General features: G+C 39.1%; 1 protein-coding gene and 1 long non-coding RNA gene across 8 annotated transcripts in view; one reads left to right on the forward strand and one right to left on the reverse strand.

The window, feature by feature from the left end:
- The window catches only part of LOC142829184 (uncharacterized), a 47,065-nt gene extending 29,572 nt beyond the window's left edge, over positions 1 to 17,493 (forward strand). The window contains exon 3 of the long non-coding RNA XR_012903581.1: positions 14,615 to 17,493. This is a non-coding gene — a long non-coding RNA (uncharacterized LOC142829184). The remainder of the gene's footprint in view (positions 1 to 14,614) is intronic.
- DCDC1 (doublecortin domain containing 1) overlaps positions 1 to 17,753 on the reverse strand; it is a 604,418-nt gene that overhangs the window by 274,583 nt on the left and 312,082 nt on the right. For all 7 annotated transcript variants that reach the window (XM_075927782.1, XM_075927784.1, XM_075927785.1 and 4 more), the window contains 3 exons: positions 11,137 to 11,303; positions 6,801 to 6,926; positions 2,386 to 2,491 (listed from right to left, as the gene is read on the reverse strand). In XM_075927782.1, coding sequence (XP_075783897.1) covers positions 2,386 to 2,491; positions 6,801 to 6,926; positions 11,137 to 11,303 — 399 coding nt within the window. The remainder of the gene's footprint in view (positions 1 to 2,385; positions 2,492 to 6,800; positions 6,927 to 11,136; positions 11,304 to 17,753) is intronic.

Below are 17,753 nucleotides of genomic sequence, written 5' to 3' on the forward strand. Positions count from 1 at the left end.
AGTCCTTGACCACTTTCCAAATTCTTGGAATAGCTTCCCATCAAAAACTATTGCCCACCTCTGATAAATAAGATTCAGAATTTTAGTTTCTTCAAGATTTCCTTTGCAAAAGTCCAATATGACGAATTTCACAAAAGTAGCATAAGTGGACAAATAACCTGACTTGAGAAAGTGCCCAGGGATGACATCTGCTGATGGATGTCTATCCAACCTTGCTGATGTTCCAGCCAATCTTCCTCACCAGTGACAAAAGAGCTACAGGTTGTAATTGTCAGGGTTATCTGTAGCCCCAGATGTATGCATTGGGATTGTACATCCAAAATTCTACTCAGCTGGAAATGTTTTATTTTTAATCTTCTGGTGGCAGTAACAGCTAGAGGTTAAGCAATAATATCTGCACCTGACAATCGTTTCAAAACGTACGTATCCAGAACATCTGAGACTTTTGGCTTTTTAGAGTGTAATCCTCTTAGTATCTTCTTCACCTCATTGAGCGCCACGTTCGGAAATACAAAATACTGTAGGAATCTGGCACCTCTGCCTTGAATTTAGCATTAAAGGAGTCTCTCTTTAGGATATCAAATTATAATTTACAATACACTGTTCGCCCCAAGATGTGTAATTGGATGCTCTCATTCTGTTTCCAAATGTAAAAGCCTCAATGGGTTAGTACAATTATTGTTTTTAAGTTTATATTAACTTCCCCATTCTTTATCTTGTAAATTTTGTTTCTCATATTTTACTATAGGTAGGCAGCAGTAGTATTCAGATGTTTTATCTTTCCCCCCAACATATATGCATCTCATGGTCCCTTTTGAACATTTTTATATTAGGCACTAGACACATAATCAATACAACATGCTAATATATAAATAATATCAGCTCACATAAAACCAGGGCTTTAAATAACCATAGTTTAAACACAGTAAACCAGTGTTTCTTAAACTTTTTGAGACCACAGAACACCAATTATATTTTTTTTATGCGGAACACCTAGGGTTGCCATATGGTTTATTAAAAAAAAAAAAAAAAAAAAACGTGTCAGGGAAAATTTGTTGGGGGGAAAAAAAAGCATCAGGGGGAGTAACCAGAGAGACCTCGGAAGGTCAGGCTGAAATGCAGTCGCAGCCCTTTTAATTGCAACATGTCTCAAGCGGGCTTCCGTCAGCCGCTGGGAAAAGCAGAAAAATTTCCTTAAGTAGAAAATACCCTAAGAACATGTATGACAATTTTCTTCAAAAAAAATTGTTGTCACAAAAAAACCCCAACCTCAAAGAAGTAACAAAAACAAAAAAGAGGTTGCGGCACACCTGCGAGTTGTTCACGGAACACCAGTGTTCTGCGGAACATAGTTTAAGAAACGCTGCAGTAAACTATGTTGTTACCCCACTCCACAGAAAACAACCCTTTGGATTGCCACTGCAGAAGCCTTGCAGAATGCAGATGGGTGCAGACCAAACCCCTAAATGCCTGCCTTTGCAACATGCCTGTGCTCCCCCACTGAAGCCAAAATGTTGTAGTTCTGCTCTCTATTGAGCTTCATTTGCCATTGGGAGTCAGGAACAAGTCAATAGTATTATTTATATTACAGTGCTGCGCTAGATACTGTCTAAAGTGAGAGACGATTCCTGATTTAAATAGTTTACATTTTAAATAGACAAGAAGGACAAAATGTGGAAGAGGAAACAGGCTCAGATACAGCTTAGTAAAGACTATAATGAATATCTTCTAAGTCCCAGGCCACTTCCTTTCTCTCTGGGTTAAACTGCCTCATTGTTTGCAAAGAATCTGTGAAAGAGGTTTTTAAATGACTAAGTGTAAAAAGGAACAGGAGAACTGTAAGGTTGTACTCTATTCAGTTTTCTAAGTATGCCTAAAGCCATCACAATAATTAGCTTAATTTAAATGATTTGCACAATATTGATGACTGTATGCAGGCAAGACAGCCAGTTTGACATGCATACATTAGATTAGGAACTGGGTTTACTATTTGAGTTACCAACTATAACTGATTTAATAAATGAGACTTATGTGATTATTCCTTCTGCATCAGAGTATTCTATATGCAAACAAAAATGATGGTATCAAGATCAACTTTTAACTCAAAATGTATACAAACACAGCCAAAATATAAGCACCAAATAAATGTTAGCGTGACTAATCACTTGGATTTTCTTTCATTTCCAAATCTACTGTAAAAAGCAAGGATGTAAATGTTAACCTTTTGAGTGCTTGCATTTATGGGACACTTGTTACATCAATGGAACTGGAACATTCAAGTTGTCTACTTGAACAAAATAGGAAGTGGAACTCACGTATATAAGAAGTCATATTTAATCTATATAACAATTAATAGTGTACACCAACAAAAAAGAATATGCTGACCTTGTATTGTATAAAATGGCTTTCCGTGTCCACCTGTTCCAAGTTTTGAATGCTTTGGTGGTTTGTGCTCTGGAAGTTCTCTGGAAATCCTGTACAAGCTTCCCAACTGAGAAAAAACAAAGTAATTACAAGATTCTTTACTGAAACTTTTTATTTTAAAACTATATATGGCTTCTATATTTAATAGAGGGTTTACATATTTTCAGATCTCAAATGTGTTTTAGCAGATCAGTAAAAAAAGCATAAGCCAATATTTTAAACTATAGACAGGCTTACATCAAAGTTAAGCTTAAAATCCAATTGACACAATTTTGATATTTTGGTTCCAGTCCTTTGGTCCAGCCAAACTGTACTTGGTGCAAGGTACCCAGGGATAGAGAAAAAAAGATGATTTTACACTACTTTTACTCTCTCCTGCTTAAAGGAGTATTCTTGGATTAATTTGACCCTAGGACAACTTTAGCAGTTCCAAGGCTGCTCTTAATGATGGCAGTAGTAATGACCATTTCAATAGCTGGGAAGCACTGAAGTATGGCCACACTCTAATCATATTCTATATCCCAGTCATATTTTTAACCCCCCTCTACATTGGGAGCTCTACAGCAGGGGCAGTGAGAATGATAGTGAGCCAACTTTGCTGACTCTTTGCCTTAAGTTGTCCTGATAGTTGAGAGTTTGCCATTAACTTAAATGGGACCAGGATTTCACCCAGTGTTTATAAGAAACCATACATTTGTGTAACGGGGAGCAGATTAACAGGGTAACAAACCTGCACATTCTTTTTTAGATTTTTCTCTTTGTTATATATACCCCTCACTGACATAAAGCTAACATAAATTACATAACTATTTTCCTTGATCTGTACATTTTAAAGTCTACATGATTATATACGTTTGTTTATGTAATCATTTATTTTAGCCATCCCACACCAAAAACTATGTTAACTTGCAGTAAGAGTTGCTCCTGTGCTGCATGCAGGACTCCTTATCTCCCTGTTCCTCCTATCTCATAGCAAGCAATAGTGGGTGCACAAGGGACAGAAGGATTTGGAGGCTAAAGCAAAAGGAAAGCTGTAGACAGAGCCCCTCAGGGTGCATCTACACTGCACCTGTAGCTCAAAATAAGAGATGTAATTTGAGCTACGCAAATTGCTTATCTTATCTTATTTCGAAATAGCTTATTTCAAAATGTGGCGCTGTCTACACAGCCCTTATTTTGAAAAAAATCACTATTCCGAAACATCCCCTAATCCTCACGAAACAAGGTTTACAGGGATGTTGGAATAGTAATCCTGTTGTATTTTGAAATAACAGGCTTTGTTTCAAAGATACTGGAAGTATCCCAAAATAGTGCCACAGTGTAGACGTACCCTCAGAGAGACACATGCTCTGGTGAACCTTAACAATTCTGCAGCAGGCAAGAAGGCAAAGACTCCAACAGAGAATATAAGAGGAATTAGTTTGATCAGGGGTGGGCAATAATTTTTGACCAGGGGCCTCTTCAGAAATTTTTGAAGTTGCCCCAGGCCACCCCAGAAGGGGCAGGGCCTCAGGCAGAAGGACAGAGCTAGGACACTTTGGTGCTTCCCCACCCACAGACTCTGATTGGTCTGGGGGTGCAAGAGCATGCAAAGTCTTTGCCTCCCCCAGAGAGAACCACCAGCTATTCTGAACAGCTGGTGGTTCTCTCTAGGTACCTATGCCCCAGTGGTAGGAGGAAACTTTGCGTGCACCCCTCTGCTACCCCCATGTCAATCAGGGCCTGGGGAAAGGGAGCATGTGAAGTCTTGCACTCCCTGCCCCCGCCCTGGAAGAGAGCACTATGCTTAGAGTCAACTGCCAGCTGAGCAGCAGCTGGCAGTTGATTTTAAGTACTAAGCCCTTTGCAGGGCAGGAGGAAATTTCATGCGCTTCCTCCTGCCCCTAAGCCCTGATTGGCCTGGGGGAAGAGGAAGTGCATGAAGTCTCCTCCCACCCTGCCCCCATCCTGCAAGAAACACGAGCAGGAGGAAACTTTGCATGCTCTCCTCCCCACCCCCGGACCAATCAGGGCTTGGGAGTGGGGGAGGAGTTCGCGAAGTCTCCTCCCGCCCTACCATGGTGGAAGGAGACTTTGTGCACTTCTCTCCGCCCGCTGGCCCTAATTGGCCTTGTGGTGGGAGAAGCAGCAGAGCCTCCGCAGGACAGATCAACTCACTCGGCAGGTTGGATATGGCCTGCAGTGGCCCTTTTGCCCACCCCTGAATTTGATAGGCTGCTATCGATAGTGTAGGGATTAGAAGGCAGGCTAGAGAATCAGCACAGTGAAATTATTTATGACAGTGCTTTTTAGAATTTTTAAATTGATATGCACATATGATGGAAATATAGGCTCTTATTTTGGAGACATTTATGCATTTGAGTAGCCTTGATTATGTGAGTAACCTCGATCATGTGAGTAACCTCTTTATGTTGAATGGAACTACTCACATGTTGCTTACTCATGTGCATGACTAGTTGTAGTAATGAGGCCAGACAGATGCAATTTACATAAAGCATTGAAAAATACACAAGCAGCTAGGTAGCCAGCTACTTTTGTTTTCAGCATGTTAATATGTAACAATGAAATATTTAGTAGGGAAAATGCTTTAAAATGACTTTTAGCAAGTATAAAAGCAATATATATTTCAGTAAGAGTATTGGAACTAAAATATACTAAACTTAAAAAAACAACAAATAGGCTGGTAGCACTTTAAAGACTAACAAAACATGTACAGTAAAACTCCAATAGTCTGGCATCCAATTGTACGGCAATCCCGATAGTCCGGCATCAAAATGGCAAGAGCCTAGTGACTGAGCTTCAGCAAAAAAAGAGTCACAAGGCAGCAGCAGCAGCAGCTGAACCAAGCGAAACCGGATGGCACTGAATATATATATATATATATATATATATATATATATATATATATATATATATATATATATATATATATATATATATATATATAAAACCAACGTGTAGTACCTCCTGATAGTTGGGCATATCCAATAATCCGGCACCATCTAGGTCCCAAGGTCCCAAAGGTTCCGGATTATCGGAAGTCTACTGTAGATGGTACCATGAGCTTTTGTGGGCACAACCCTCTTCTTCAGATGACCAGACTCTGGACATCCAACACTCTGGTTATCTGAAGAAGTGGGCTGTGCCCATGGAAGCTCATGATACCATCTACATGTTTTTTTAGTCTTTAAAGTGCTACCAGACCATTTGTTGTTTTTTTAAGTTTATCCTGTACAGACTAACTCGGCTACCCCCTGAAGCTTCTAAAATTTACTAGTGAGGCAACCATGGGTTGAGTAGAGTTTGTGGGGCCGCTGGGCCAGAGCAAGTGGGGGCCCTTCTCCTTCCTTTCATCTACAGACCCCCTCTACTCCTCTCTTGGGCTGTGTCTACATTGGCATCCCTTCCGGAAAAGGGATGCTAATGTAGCACTTTGGAATAAGCAAATCCGCGGGGGATTTAAATATCTCCCGCGGCATTTGCATTAACATGGCTGCCGCTTTTTTCCGGCTTGGAGATAAGCCGGAGAAAAGCGCCAGTCTAGATGTGATTCTCTGGAAAATAAAGCCTTTTCCGGAGGATCTCTTATTCCTACTTGAATAAGAGATCCTCTGGAAAAGGCTTTATTTTCCGGAGAATCACATCTAGACTGGCGTTTTTCTCCGGCTTATCTCCAAGCCGGAAAAAAGCGGCAGCCATGTTAATGCAAATGCCGCGGGGGATATTTAAATCCCCCGCGGATTTGCCTATTCCAAAGTGCTACATTAGCATCCCTTTTCCGGAAGGGAGGCCAGTGTAGACACAGCCCATATGTTCCTGCTAGGGAAATGGGTTGAAGCATGGGGATTTTCCCTGCCTGCCTGGTTCTCTAGCTGGGGAACAGGCTCGAGTGCAGGGGTTTGCCCCACTCCGCCTGCCCAGCACTCCAGCTGGGGATCATGGTCAGGACTCAGGGGCTTCTCCTACCTGCCCAGCACTCCAACCAGGGAATGGAATTGGAGTGCGGGAGCATTTTCCTGAGCATCCCAATTGACCAGGGTCCTTGGGCACTAGCTCCACTGGCCAGGTGGCTAACCTGCCACTGAACTCAACACTTCTTTATTGAAATTACCATTAAACTATTGTGGAAAAAACCTGGGGTAACAACCTCCTAATTATTTTAACCATATAAAATTTGAAGCGTACAATATATTCAGTTTATTTGTTTATAGCTACTGAAATGTCATGAAGAGCTGATAAAGTTCCATGATATTGTACTGTGAACCAAGACAATGTTATAAATTGTTCCATTTATAGGAAGATATGGAGATAATCATCCTCTATCTTTCTTGGGCTTGGGGTTTCAGAGAACTTTGATAAAGCAGAAATGAATATACTTGTCACATCCAGGCAGCAGATCAACATTAGCATCCAGAAGAGTTTTATAAATAACTGTGATACCATCCTTTTCAGCTGCGGTCACTCTGTCAAAGGTCAAACTTAGAACATGGTTTAAGGAAGACCTGAAAAATGGAAATAAAATCAAAGCTGACCCTTTTAAAACAAAATCAAACAGCTTCACATACAACGAGATTACACATATTAAGGCAGTGAACATAATGGGAATGCTGTTGAAAGAACTAAGAGAAAATATTAAAACCCATTGCACTATATATATTAGAGAGAATATTAGTAATCTAGTAGCCACTCTCTGGCTCTAGTTCAGATGCTTCCATCTCAGATGCTAATCCTCTCCCCAGACATCTTCTTTATTAACCTATAGGTTATATACAGCAACCAAATTGAATTAATATTGCAATATTAGCTATTCTACTAAAATCAATAACTCTTTGGAAAGAAAGAAATCAGTATTGTGATCAGCAGCCAGGTAATCATCTAAGGATAATGGAATAACATTGTTCATAAACATTAAATCTACAATGAGTAAATCATATAAATATATATGATACATAATTTGCTACTATTTATTTTTGTCAAATTACAATAATAAAGCGTATTTAATTAACTGAACCTTAATACCAAGAAATTCTTTGATCTCTGTGACCAGTAGATCACTCTTTAAACAGGATATATTTCTTTATAGGTCTCATAGTTGTAAGTAACATTACATTACAATCTAATAAAGCATGAATAACTTACACTCTTATTAGTAATGTTTATTTTAAAGGGGCACAGTCAACTTTAAAATCCTCTTTCCATATTAATATTTTATTTACATATTTTAATAACCACTTTGATAGGTAAACTGAAATTCATGAGAGACAAATATATTTCTCTATTTCTTGTTTATTTTGCTTAATTTGTGCATTTGATAGCATGTTTGTAAATTTCATTGTTTCCACTGTACAGTCAATCAGTTTCCTTTTGTTCATCTGAGTCTTTATATAGCAACAAAGGAAACACACATTCAGACAATCAGAAACCCTGGCTAAGGGTTTCTGGTTTGTATGGAGGTTTTTGTTTGTTTGTTTGTTTTTTAATGTAAGAAATATTCAAGGGGCAGGTCAACTTTACTAAAATGCTTTTATGTTATTTTGGCAAAATTAGCCAGTTGAGAATTGTCAATGTCACTGTAAACAAAGAAAAACTGTAATGAGCTGAACAACAATTCTAATAATGTGTCAAAACACACATATAACAAAACGTATGCTATTTGCATACTCGCCTACTCTGCTTTTGTGGGAAGCAACAGTTTGAGAAATTAGAAAGAGCAAAATTAGTTTTCAAATAAAATCAATATAAATGTCACTTGTTATTTATAATGTTTTAGTTACTGTAATTATCAAATACTACACACCTTTAACTTAAAGCTGGCAATTTGAAGAAGAAGAGAAGCTATTTTCTAGAACAGTCACTAAAAACAATTACTGTATTTTCTGTTAATTCCAAGAATGACCCAGTGACAAGTTACCAGTTTTGAATAAAACAGTTTACAGGAATAGAGGAATTATTTTTACAGAAATTTAATCTGTTATAATACATAGGATAAGTGAAATATCATCAATAAACTACTCAATCACTTTTTCAGATTACACTGTACATCTAGATACTTGTCATAAATCTGACAACCTTGTGGCCAGCAGAGAAGAATAAAAAAGAATTAGAATTAAAAGAAAAAAAATGTTTGCTAAACGAAAATTAGAGAACCTGAATAGGTATTCATCACAAGATTTATTCTTTGTTGCTACTGCATATGTACAAGTGAATATGACCACTATGTAAAACATGACATGTGAAGTTTACATTACGTCTTGTATGTTTTACAGTTTTCTGACTGCACAACAAGTTTTATCATTACTATCAATAATCTATTCTATGGAAATATCCAAAATCCTCACTCAGAATAGTGGCTTCATTGTGCTAGCTGCTGATCAACCACAGATATCAAAGAGAAGAGGATAAACAAACTGCTTCCTTGACAATAGTCAATGGAAACAGTGAACTATTTTAAAAGCTTGTAAAACTTGATAAAATACTCCAAAGAGCAAAATACAAGCCCCCAGAAAAGCTCATAATAATTGCCAAGTCTTATCAATAAAGCAGACTAATGTACTGATAAATAATTGCTCAGTTTGATGACTTCAGTAGGAGTTTTGACTGAGTAAGGACTGCAGGTTGTCTCTCATAAGCTATGTCTACAGTGCAGGGAAAAGTTGAGAAAAGATACTCAAATTGCGAAACGGGGCTACACGGGGCCAAATGTCAGAAAAACCCCTCTTTCAGAATACCCCTTCTTCCTCGTAGAACAAGGTTTACAGGGATGCTGAAAAAATTTGTCTGCTTTTCTGGAATTTTTTTCAGAAAAGCAGATGCGTTCTTTGGATGCGGCAGAGCTTTTCCAGGATAAAAAGTGCTGCAATGTAGACATTGCCATAGTATTTTGCCCATCTGAATAAAGGAAATACTTACCCAAAATAGTTAGAAAATAACAACAGTAAATCTGTGTTTTGTTGGAGTTTAGATGAATATCATGCTTTTGACCAGGTTAAGTATTAGGAGCCATATCTGTAAAACTATTTACATGCTTAAGATGTGGATAGCATTGAATGTGATTCTCAAAGCACCTAGTCATCTAACTCCCTGTGACTTCAAGGGAATTTAAGTACTTCTGATAATCCTTTTATGCACCTAATTGCTTCTTTAGACACTTAAATACTTTAAAAAATCTGGCTATATGTATCTTATTCTCAATTTTAAACAATATTCCACACATTATTCATGAAATTATTTCCTTTTTTCTTCTTTATTTGTCATTTCAAGATTTTAAAAAAATGTTACCACAGACTTAATCAAATTATTCACCTTTAATCTGCTTCTAAGTAAATACAAAAGTTACTTAGTAAACTGTTCTATAATTGCTACCACTTCAGAAGTTACCACTGATTCCAAGTATGCTGCTATATTCTTGTCACAATGTAATTAAATTGTCCTCAATGTTGCAAGTGATAAAACTCACTGTATCAATAGCAAGTATCCTGTAAATTATTTGGGCTAAAATTCCGTTATTTTTCATTTAAAAGTCTGCAGAAAATCTGAGGTTTCAACAATGTGCTACACATGTTGAATATTATTTTCTATTAAGTATTCTAGGTATGCTTGACACTTCTGAATGTATAGTAAGTTTACTGCATAAACCTAAGAATTCTCTCACTACTTAGTTTAGTTACACTCAAAATAATCCTCTAGCTCTTGATTTTTTCCCCCAATATAATGAATAAAGCCGGATTATTAAACACCATATTGAACACATTTAAAATTCTCTTTCAGCTTTTTATTGCTTTGTAATTACTAGCCATAATGGCTGTTCTTCCAAACAAAAACAATTAACATTTCTAAACTCAATTATACCTGCTTATAGTTAAACCAGAAAATGCATCAAATTATATTAATTTAATTGAGATAGCAATTGAAAATTACTAATACAGTACAATGAACTCAGGGTCTTTGATAATCACTTTTAGACATGATCCCAGATGTATCCTGTCAATACACATAATTTCACAATAATTCAACAAGATTTCAACAGGCTAGCACAGTAGTGAATAAATATGTAACACAGCCACATATTTATTCACTAAATAACAAAGCTAAAAACTTAAGCACCCCTCAAACATCTCCAGAAATTATTAGGCAATAGCACAGACATATCCCTTTTAAAAAAAACTTTGGTAGGCCAGCCTTTACAAGCTTTACCAAATTATTTTTCACTCTGTCGTCATTGGTGCTTAAGAGGTTAAGATTTATTTGTGAAAACAGAGAGAGGTAGTGAGGAATCATGTTGTCTACTGCTTCATAAATCTTGCTTAAGATCCTTTTCAATTACCATCCATTTCTTCTTTAAAAAGGGACAAAAAAATAGAAGAGTGGAAACAGGTCAGGGCAGTTTGTGACAATGACAGTGTGATGGGCTTGGACCCCCTGTGGTGTTTCCATCTGCTATCATTAAGGTGACTATTCAGACATGAAAAAATCCCTCTTGCTGTGCTGACAGGCAGACATCAAGAACTATGACAAGGCATTAAGACAGAAAGTCAGAGACAGAGATGTCATATTCCACAAACAATACTGCCTCAAACAAGACCTCTGAAATTTTCTTGGAATTTAAAATAAAAATAAAAGGGGTTTTACCTGGAGGTTATCAAACTTCCTCTTACATTAGTTTGACAACGAAAAGATAGCTGACTGTCACACAGATAAACAGTTAGCTCCTACCTGTAATCTTTACCATAAGAAATCCAAATTTTTTGCTCATTCTTCAGTAAAAGTGGGTTTTTAATTTCTTGTCCTTTCTCATCAAAAAGTCGAGAAGGAATAAGATTGAGGCCTGATGGTCTGAAGTCTGATGAATACTGTAGTTTTTCATGAATCATATGCAGCAGCTAGCAAGGACAAAGCAAACAAATAAATACACTAAAAATGTGAACATCTGTAACAAATTGTTTGTACCTCATAGCAAATGAAGTCCAAACAAATGATAATTAAATTCATATAGAATGTTAAAAGAAGTGTGAAATGACTGCAATGTTTATCTCAGTGTAAAATAACAAAATGAGCACAGGCTTTTAACCAGCAGGGGGTGCAACAGGATTATGATTGAGCTCTGACCCTTTGGCACAGAAACTGAAAGCAGATGTGACAGTTGTACAGAACAAGCATTTAGCTTCTACATACTGTAACAGCTCTCTTTATAAAGGTTATGTTTTTCTTGCCCACATTTGGAGCTACATTTTGCTCATTTTTTACTGAGCTTGTTCAAGTTTTACAAGGAGTGTTCTCCCCCCGCCTGCCAAACCATAGGTGATCAATAGCTGAACAATAATATTGCAAGCCTCATTTAACAATTTCTGTACTGTGTCTGTTAACTTGTCCCTGCCAGAATAGTCATAATTAGCACCTCTGTGAATATAAGATTTCTACATATTGCATTGTTTCTTTCAGAAGTTGGTCCTCATCTCCATTTCTGAACTTTATTTAATTTTACACGACTGCACTTCAGTCTTCACTTCTGCTCTGTAGGTAGAGCCTTTACAAATCTGCAGCACCTTCAGGCTTGGTTCCTTGGCAAACATTACTGGATTTCAAATTCTGTGGACAATTTGCCCTGAATATTGTAGTCACCTTATTCTACTCCTCCTCCCGTTTATTACTCTGCCTACAGAAAAGCACTTTCCCTGCACAGACACTTTGTCTTCCTTGTCTGCTCCTGCCATTGAGCAGAACACTGAGTTGCTCCTTTAGCACCTATTGGAGGCATGCCCTATATGCAGTCAGGCAGAGGAAACCAGAGCATGACAAAAGTTCTCAGTAACTGCTTATTCTTAATGCCAAAGTATGCATATAAACACTTTTTTTAACTAGTCTGATTTGATTAGGCTGGGGAGAAGAACGAGCTAAAAATGCAGAGCAGATAAGGAAATCTTGCCATTCCAGAGGGACTTTTAATAGAGTGTAATAGAGAATTCTTGAAAAGATGAAGGAAATCCCATAAGTTTAATACACATTTACTAGTCACTAAATCTTATACAAGTGTTATGAAAACAAACACTGAAATCCTTGATTAAAAACCATTTTTAATGTAGTTTACTTGTAGTTGAATTATTGACCTGTCTGCCTAGGCACAGCTGATATAAATAAGAATCAGTCTCGATGATTATATGGTAGCTCCTTTTACACCGCTCACACACGGTAAAGAGGTCTTAATATGGAATCATAATTTACTCTTCATTTAAGGCTTTTCTGCGTTATAAGAAATGATGTAAACGGTTTTTAGTGTTAATGAGAACAGGGCCTATAGAGTTTATTATATTTAACCTCTGTCTGCTGTTTTAATATAAAAGTTTAAAGTAATTCAGAGAATTTATGGAAAGTGCTGTTTTCTCTGCAAAAACTCATAGGATATATGTACTGGGTGCAGCGGGGCACTGAAGTCCACAGCATTTAAGCCATCTCCTAAGAGAAGATGCTGCTTTCTCTAGGTGCAATTTGGACTGGTCTCTTGTGCTGGAGAGGTGATCATTGAGTACAGATCATTTAACATGATAAAACTCTCAGGTCCAGTCCAGATTTTAACTGGGCAGTAATGTTCCTGAGTTCTTCAACCTGAGTGTGACTACTACGTCAATGGGCCCTCTGTTCCCAAAGACCTGCCAGGGACCTTGGCTGGAAACCAGAGTTCCAACCCATTCTCCTCCTGAGCATAGGAGGAAGAATAAATAAAATGAGGGAAGCCACATAAAGCATGAAACAGGGAGACATGCCATCTAGCCATGCAATGTCATGCTCTGGGCACATGCCTGAACTACCACTGTGTTACTGGCACCTCATGCTGGACCTCTTTTAATTCAGCAATTTCACTGGAACCAATCAAAGTTAATACAAATATTATTTAAGTTCCCAAAACTGGAACTTCAGGGATCCAAGATACAAGATGAAAAAAAACAAAAAAACAAAAACCCATATAGCGGTTTGACAATTTTGCCTTATGGGAAAAATCCCTTTCAGATTCCAAAAAAAATGTAGTTATCAGCATAGCCCCGCCCCAGCATCATAAGTGATCAAGCTCACCAGACAAAGGAAAGGAAGAAGATAGGTCTAGAACAGCACCCAAAATGGCTTCTCAACAGCAGCACCAAACAGAATCCCCTCCCTCCCACTACAAGGCACAACATAATCAGCTGATGCATGTTGCCCCACTGGCAGCAGAAGTGGTAAGGGCTGTCTTCACTACCTGGATACCATGTTACTGAGAGGGAAAGGAATGGGGATAAGGAAGGGTGGAGAGAAACAAGAAAGTAGTTACACAATTCCCCTCTCCGATATACACATGCTAAAGGCCATCAGAAGGGGGAAGAAGAACTAGGAGATCATGTGTAGTGCTGTTTCACCTGCTTATGCTTGAGCTCTCTCCCTCCCTGACCTACCAGTTGAGGGCAAAGAAGAATGTCTTCATTGTCCTGGACCCATCAAAGACACACGCAGGCCAGAGAGTGAGCATGGTTATTAGAGTACACTTGGTTTTGTTGCTATTGTACAAAAAATATAGAACGCAGATCATTTTGATCACATTTATCACTTTCAGTTGTAAAGTCACTTTTTCTGATATAATGCAAAAATCCGTGGGTATGTCTACACTACCACCACCGGCTACACGCGGCACGGACTAGGTAGTTCGGACTAGGCCTCCATCGTGAAACAAGGAGTAACGGTAGTTCGGAATAGTGTGGAGGCAGGAAAAGGGAATAAGGGAATTTGTGTGCAGCCATCTTGGTCTTGTTAACAAGAGAGCAAGAGTCAGGCTAAGTCTGTGGCCTGACAACGCGAGATCTGTAATTAGACGCTGCCTTTGCCTCTCGCCTCCATACGGAGATAAGGATAGAATGCTGACTCTGGTAGGGACCTTGAGATAAGGAGCATCTGGATGGAACTAAATAACTGTTAGCCATTGGTGTTTGTAATGGGAAGGAGACAAATTGTTATTGTTATTATATTTAATAGACAGTATATAAACTGCTTCATAATTGCTTGTATTCGAAGATCTGCCTCGGGGGCGGGGGGCCTTCCCCCCTGTCCGAACCAGTTTTTCCCTTGCTGCAGCTCGTAATAAAACTGCCTCTGGCTACTTGTTGCTTACAAACTCAGAATGAGGACAATGTTTTCTTCCACAATTTGGTGCCGTAACTCGGATGGCAAGGCCCGATTGAAGACAGCGACAGCGGCTGCAGACCATCCCCTTCACCTCTATGGCGCCAAACGAGAGGTAAGAGACCTTTTGAAATCTCTACTGGGGTGTGGAGGAGGACTGCCTGTAGGGTCGTCTGCTTCTTGTGGGCTCACGCCATCCGAACTTCTTGAATCTGCAACAAGGTCAGACGCAAAACGGTTCCGGGGAGGTTGTTTTGTTACCCCCGAGTAGGCCTAAGTTTATGCAGTGCTGGGAACTGCTGTGGTATTGGTGGTGCCGCCCCGGGTACGGGAAGAAGGTTGTATTGCATCCGGACAAAAGGCACCTAGGTTTATGCAGTGCTGGGAACTGCTGTGGTTCTGGGGGGAAACGTGTTGTTTGCCACCCCAAATATGGACGAAGTCCATAATGAGAGATGCATCTAAAAGTGGGAAAATTTCTGTGTGAAAAGCATGCTGAGTGTGAATGTAATGAGTGGAGTGTGAATGCTGCTGCCCAGGTCTCTGAAAAGTAAGCTGATTCCAGCCGCACCAGGGCTCTCCCACAAGGGAGTTCTGAACGCAAGGGGGGTCAGCCGAACCTCGAGACCGAGCAGATATGTGAGGGAGTGATGACTCCCCTTATTTCATGAGCTGCTGATAAGGTCTGACACTCTAGACCCAGCAGACCCCTTCTTTGGAGTGTGTAGATTTCGTTTCCTATAAGCCACTGAACAGATGGGGAGTGGACAGGATGCTCCCCTGAATGACTAAAATGGATGGGGATCAGTCTAAGCATACCCCCCCAGACCGCTGAAAGGCACCCCTGCATACTACATGTATGTGCATCATGGTCCAAGAACCTGTAAGCATTTGACAGATTGACAGAGAAAGAAATTAAAGCCCTGAGGGATGAGATTGAAGCTCAGAAAAGCAAAAATCCACCCTGCAGTGAGAAATGTAACTTACATGCAAGTGCACAGCCTCTCCTAAGCTTAGGGGGGAATTTGGCCCAACATTACCCCCTCTACTCCTCTCTATGCCCAGCCCTATATGGGCCCTTACCACACATTACTGAAGATAGAGAGGAGGCACAGAAGATAATTGAAAGGTGTCAGATCTTCCCTTTGGAAGAACGGGCTCTAGTTACAAATCTGTCCGATCCAAAGCAAAACACTGAGTTTTGGAAGAGACTTGACTTAGCTTGTGGGAAGTATTCCTCCAAATTCTCAAGGAAGGAATGCCTGCCGACCATCAAGCCATATTGGCCCTAGGCATTTTGGTTGGAAACATATACACGGAACACGACGCAGGAGTAGTAAAGGGCTGCCAAGCAACTTTAGGAAATTCTCAAGCCCTTGTTAGCGAATAGATAACTACAGCCTCTCTGGCTGGAATCGCAGGCTACCCAAGGATGTTTCTCAACGCACAAGTGGGGGCCGTCCAGAAAAAAAACCAGTTAAAACCTTTCCCTCACACACTGTTATAATTAGCTTGAGGGCGTGGGAGGACGTAACCTAAAAGCCACCCTAAAAGCCAACTAGTGGGAATTGAATTTGAAGATGTAATCACTAGAAGCTAAATCTGCCCTAACAAGGAGACACATTCTGCAACATAAATCTCCTTACAGAGTATGGTCGAGTGATCCACCCCAGAGTCAGCAGCATAGATCAACTGCTGCAGCATGGATGTTATGAAAACCCTATACTGAGAAGTTTAAAATTAGTAATAGCTGACTGCAATAATACACATTTGGATTTACCTATTGAAAAGAATTAGGAGGTGAGGGGGCTAATGGGAAAGCCCACCCTCCTTACCAAATTAATACTGGACAAACATGTGTCATTGGGAAGGGTCATTTAGCAGGAATCAGGACAGATCATAAGAAGGAATTAAGCGATTATTGTAATATATGAAGGGAAACCTGCTTTAAAAAGTGACTCCTTGTTTCTTGCAGCCTTTTTCAATAATCCAGGCAAAGAAACAATCAAATTTAACTATTTGGCTACAGACACTTTTGTTAAATCTGCAAAAGGAAAATAAGGAATTCTATTGACACTTAACTGGTTAACTGTATAAAAGAATGAAATCTATACATTCAATCCTTAAGGTTAAATTTACTCTTTAAGAAAACAAATCTTTGTTTTAAGAATCCAAGCCCTGAAACTTCACTGTGTCTCTGTTCAAGGATGAGTTGATAACACTTTTGGCTTGCTTTCAAATCCAACATTATATGTGAATACAGGCTGCCTGGCTATTTCAAAGGAATATAAAACACCTGTCGCCTCAAGTAAATTGTCCAAATACAAACAAAATATTTATAAGAGCCCATTTAACAAAATTTAATGTCAATATTATTACTATAGTCTTAATAAGTAACACTGTATATGATTCTTTTCAGGAAAAGAAAAGCTTTTTGCTTGCTGGAACAATAACTAACCAACACCTCGTCTAAGGAGAAGCATTATAGCTTCACACATTAAGCCTGATCTGTGGTACAAGAGGGAAACTGAGGGATGCCACTGTTGGGGAGGGCTAGCAACTCTAGAGGTAATTCGAGGGAGTGGAAGGTCACGAGTACCGATGAAGCGCCCTTGTTCTCGTAAAGTTATAGCTCACTCGCCCATGGAAGTGGTAAGGAACTAGCTGTAACCGGTTCCCCTAACAGATCTTAGGCAGTATTTTAAGTTATAATGGACCACCCCGACGGGGGTAGAAATGTTTTCTTGTCTTTCAGATCATCAGAAAGCGCTGGTGCCAGCTGAAGAAAAACAACAAACAACAACAACAACAAAAAACCATGGTTCTGTGTCATGACACAATAAGAATAGTGATAGAAATGTAGCCGTGTTAGTCTGGGGTAGTTGAAACAAAATGCAGGACAATGTAGCACTTTAAAGACTAACAAGATGGTTTATTAGATGATGAGCTTTCGTGGGCCAGACCCACTTCCTCAGATCAAATAGTGGAAGAAAGTAGTCACAACCATATATACCAAAGGATACAATTAAAAAAATGAACAAATATGAACAAATATTTGTCCTTTTCATATTTGTTCATTTTTTTAATTGTATCCTTTGGTATATATGGTTGTGACTACTTTCTTCCACTATTTGATCTGAGGAAGTGGGTCTGGCCCACGAAAGCTCATCATCTAATAAACCATCTTG

Source organism: Pelodiscus sinensis, chromosome 4, assembly GCF_049634645.1.
Source record: "Pelodiscus sinensis isolate JC-2024 chromosome 4, ASM4963464v1, whole genome shotgun sequence".
Classification (NCBI taxonomy): Eukaryota; Metazoa; Chordata; order Testudines; family Trionychidae; genus Pelodiscus; species Pelodiscus sinensis.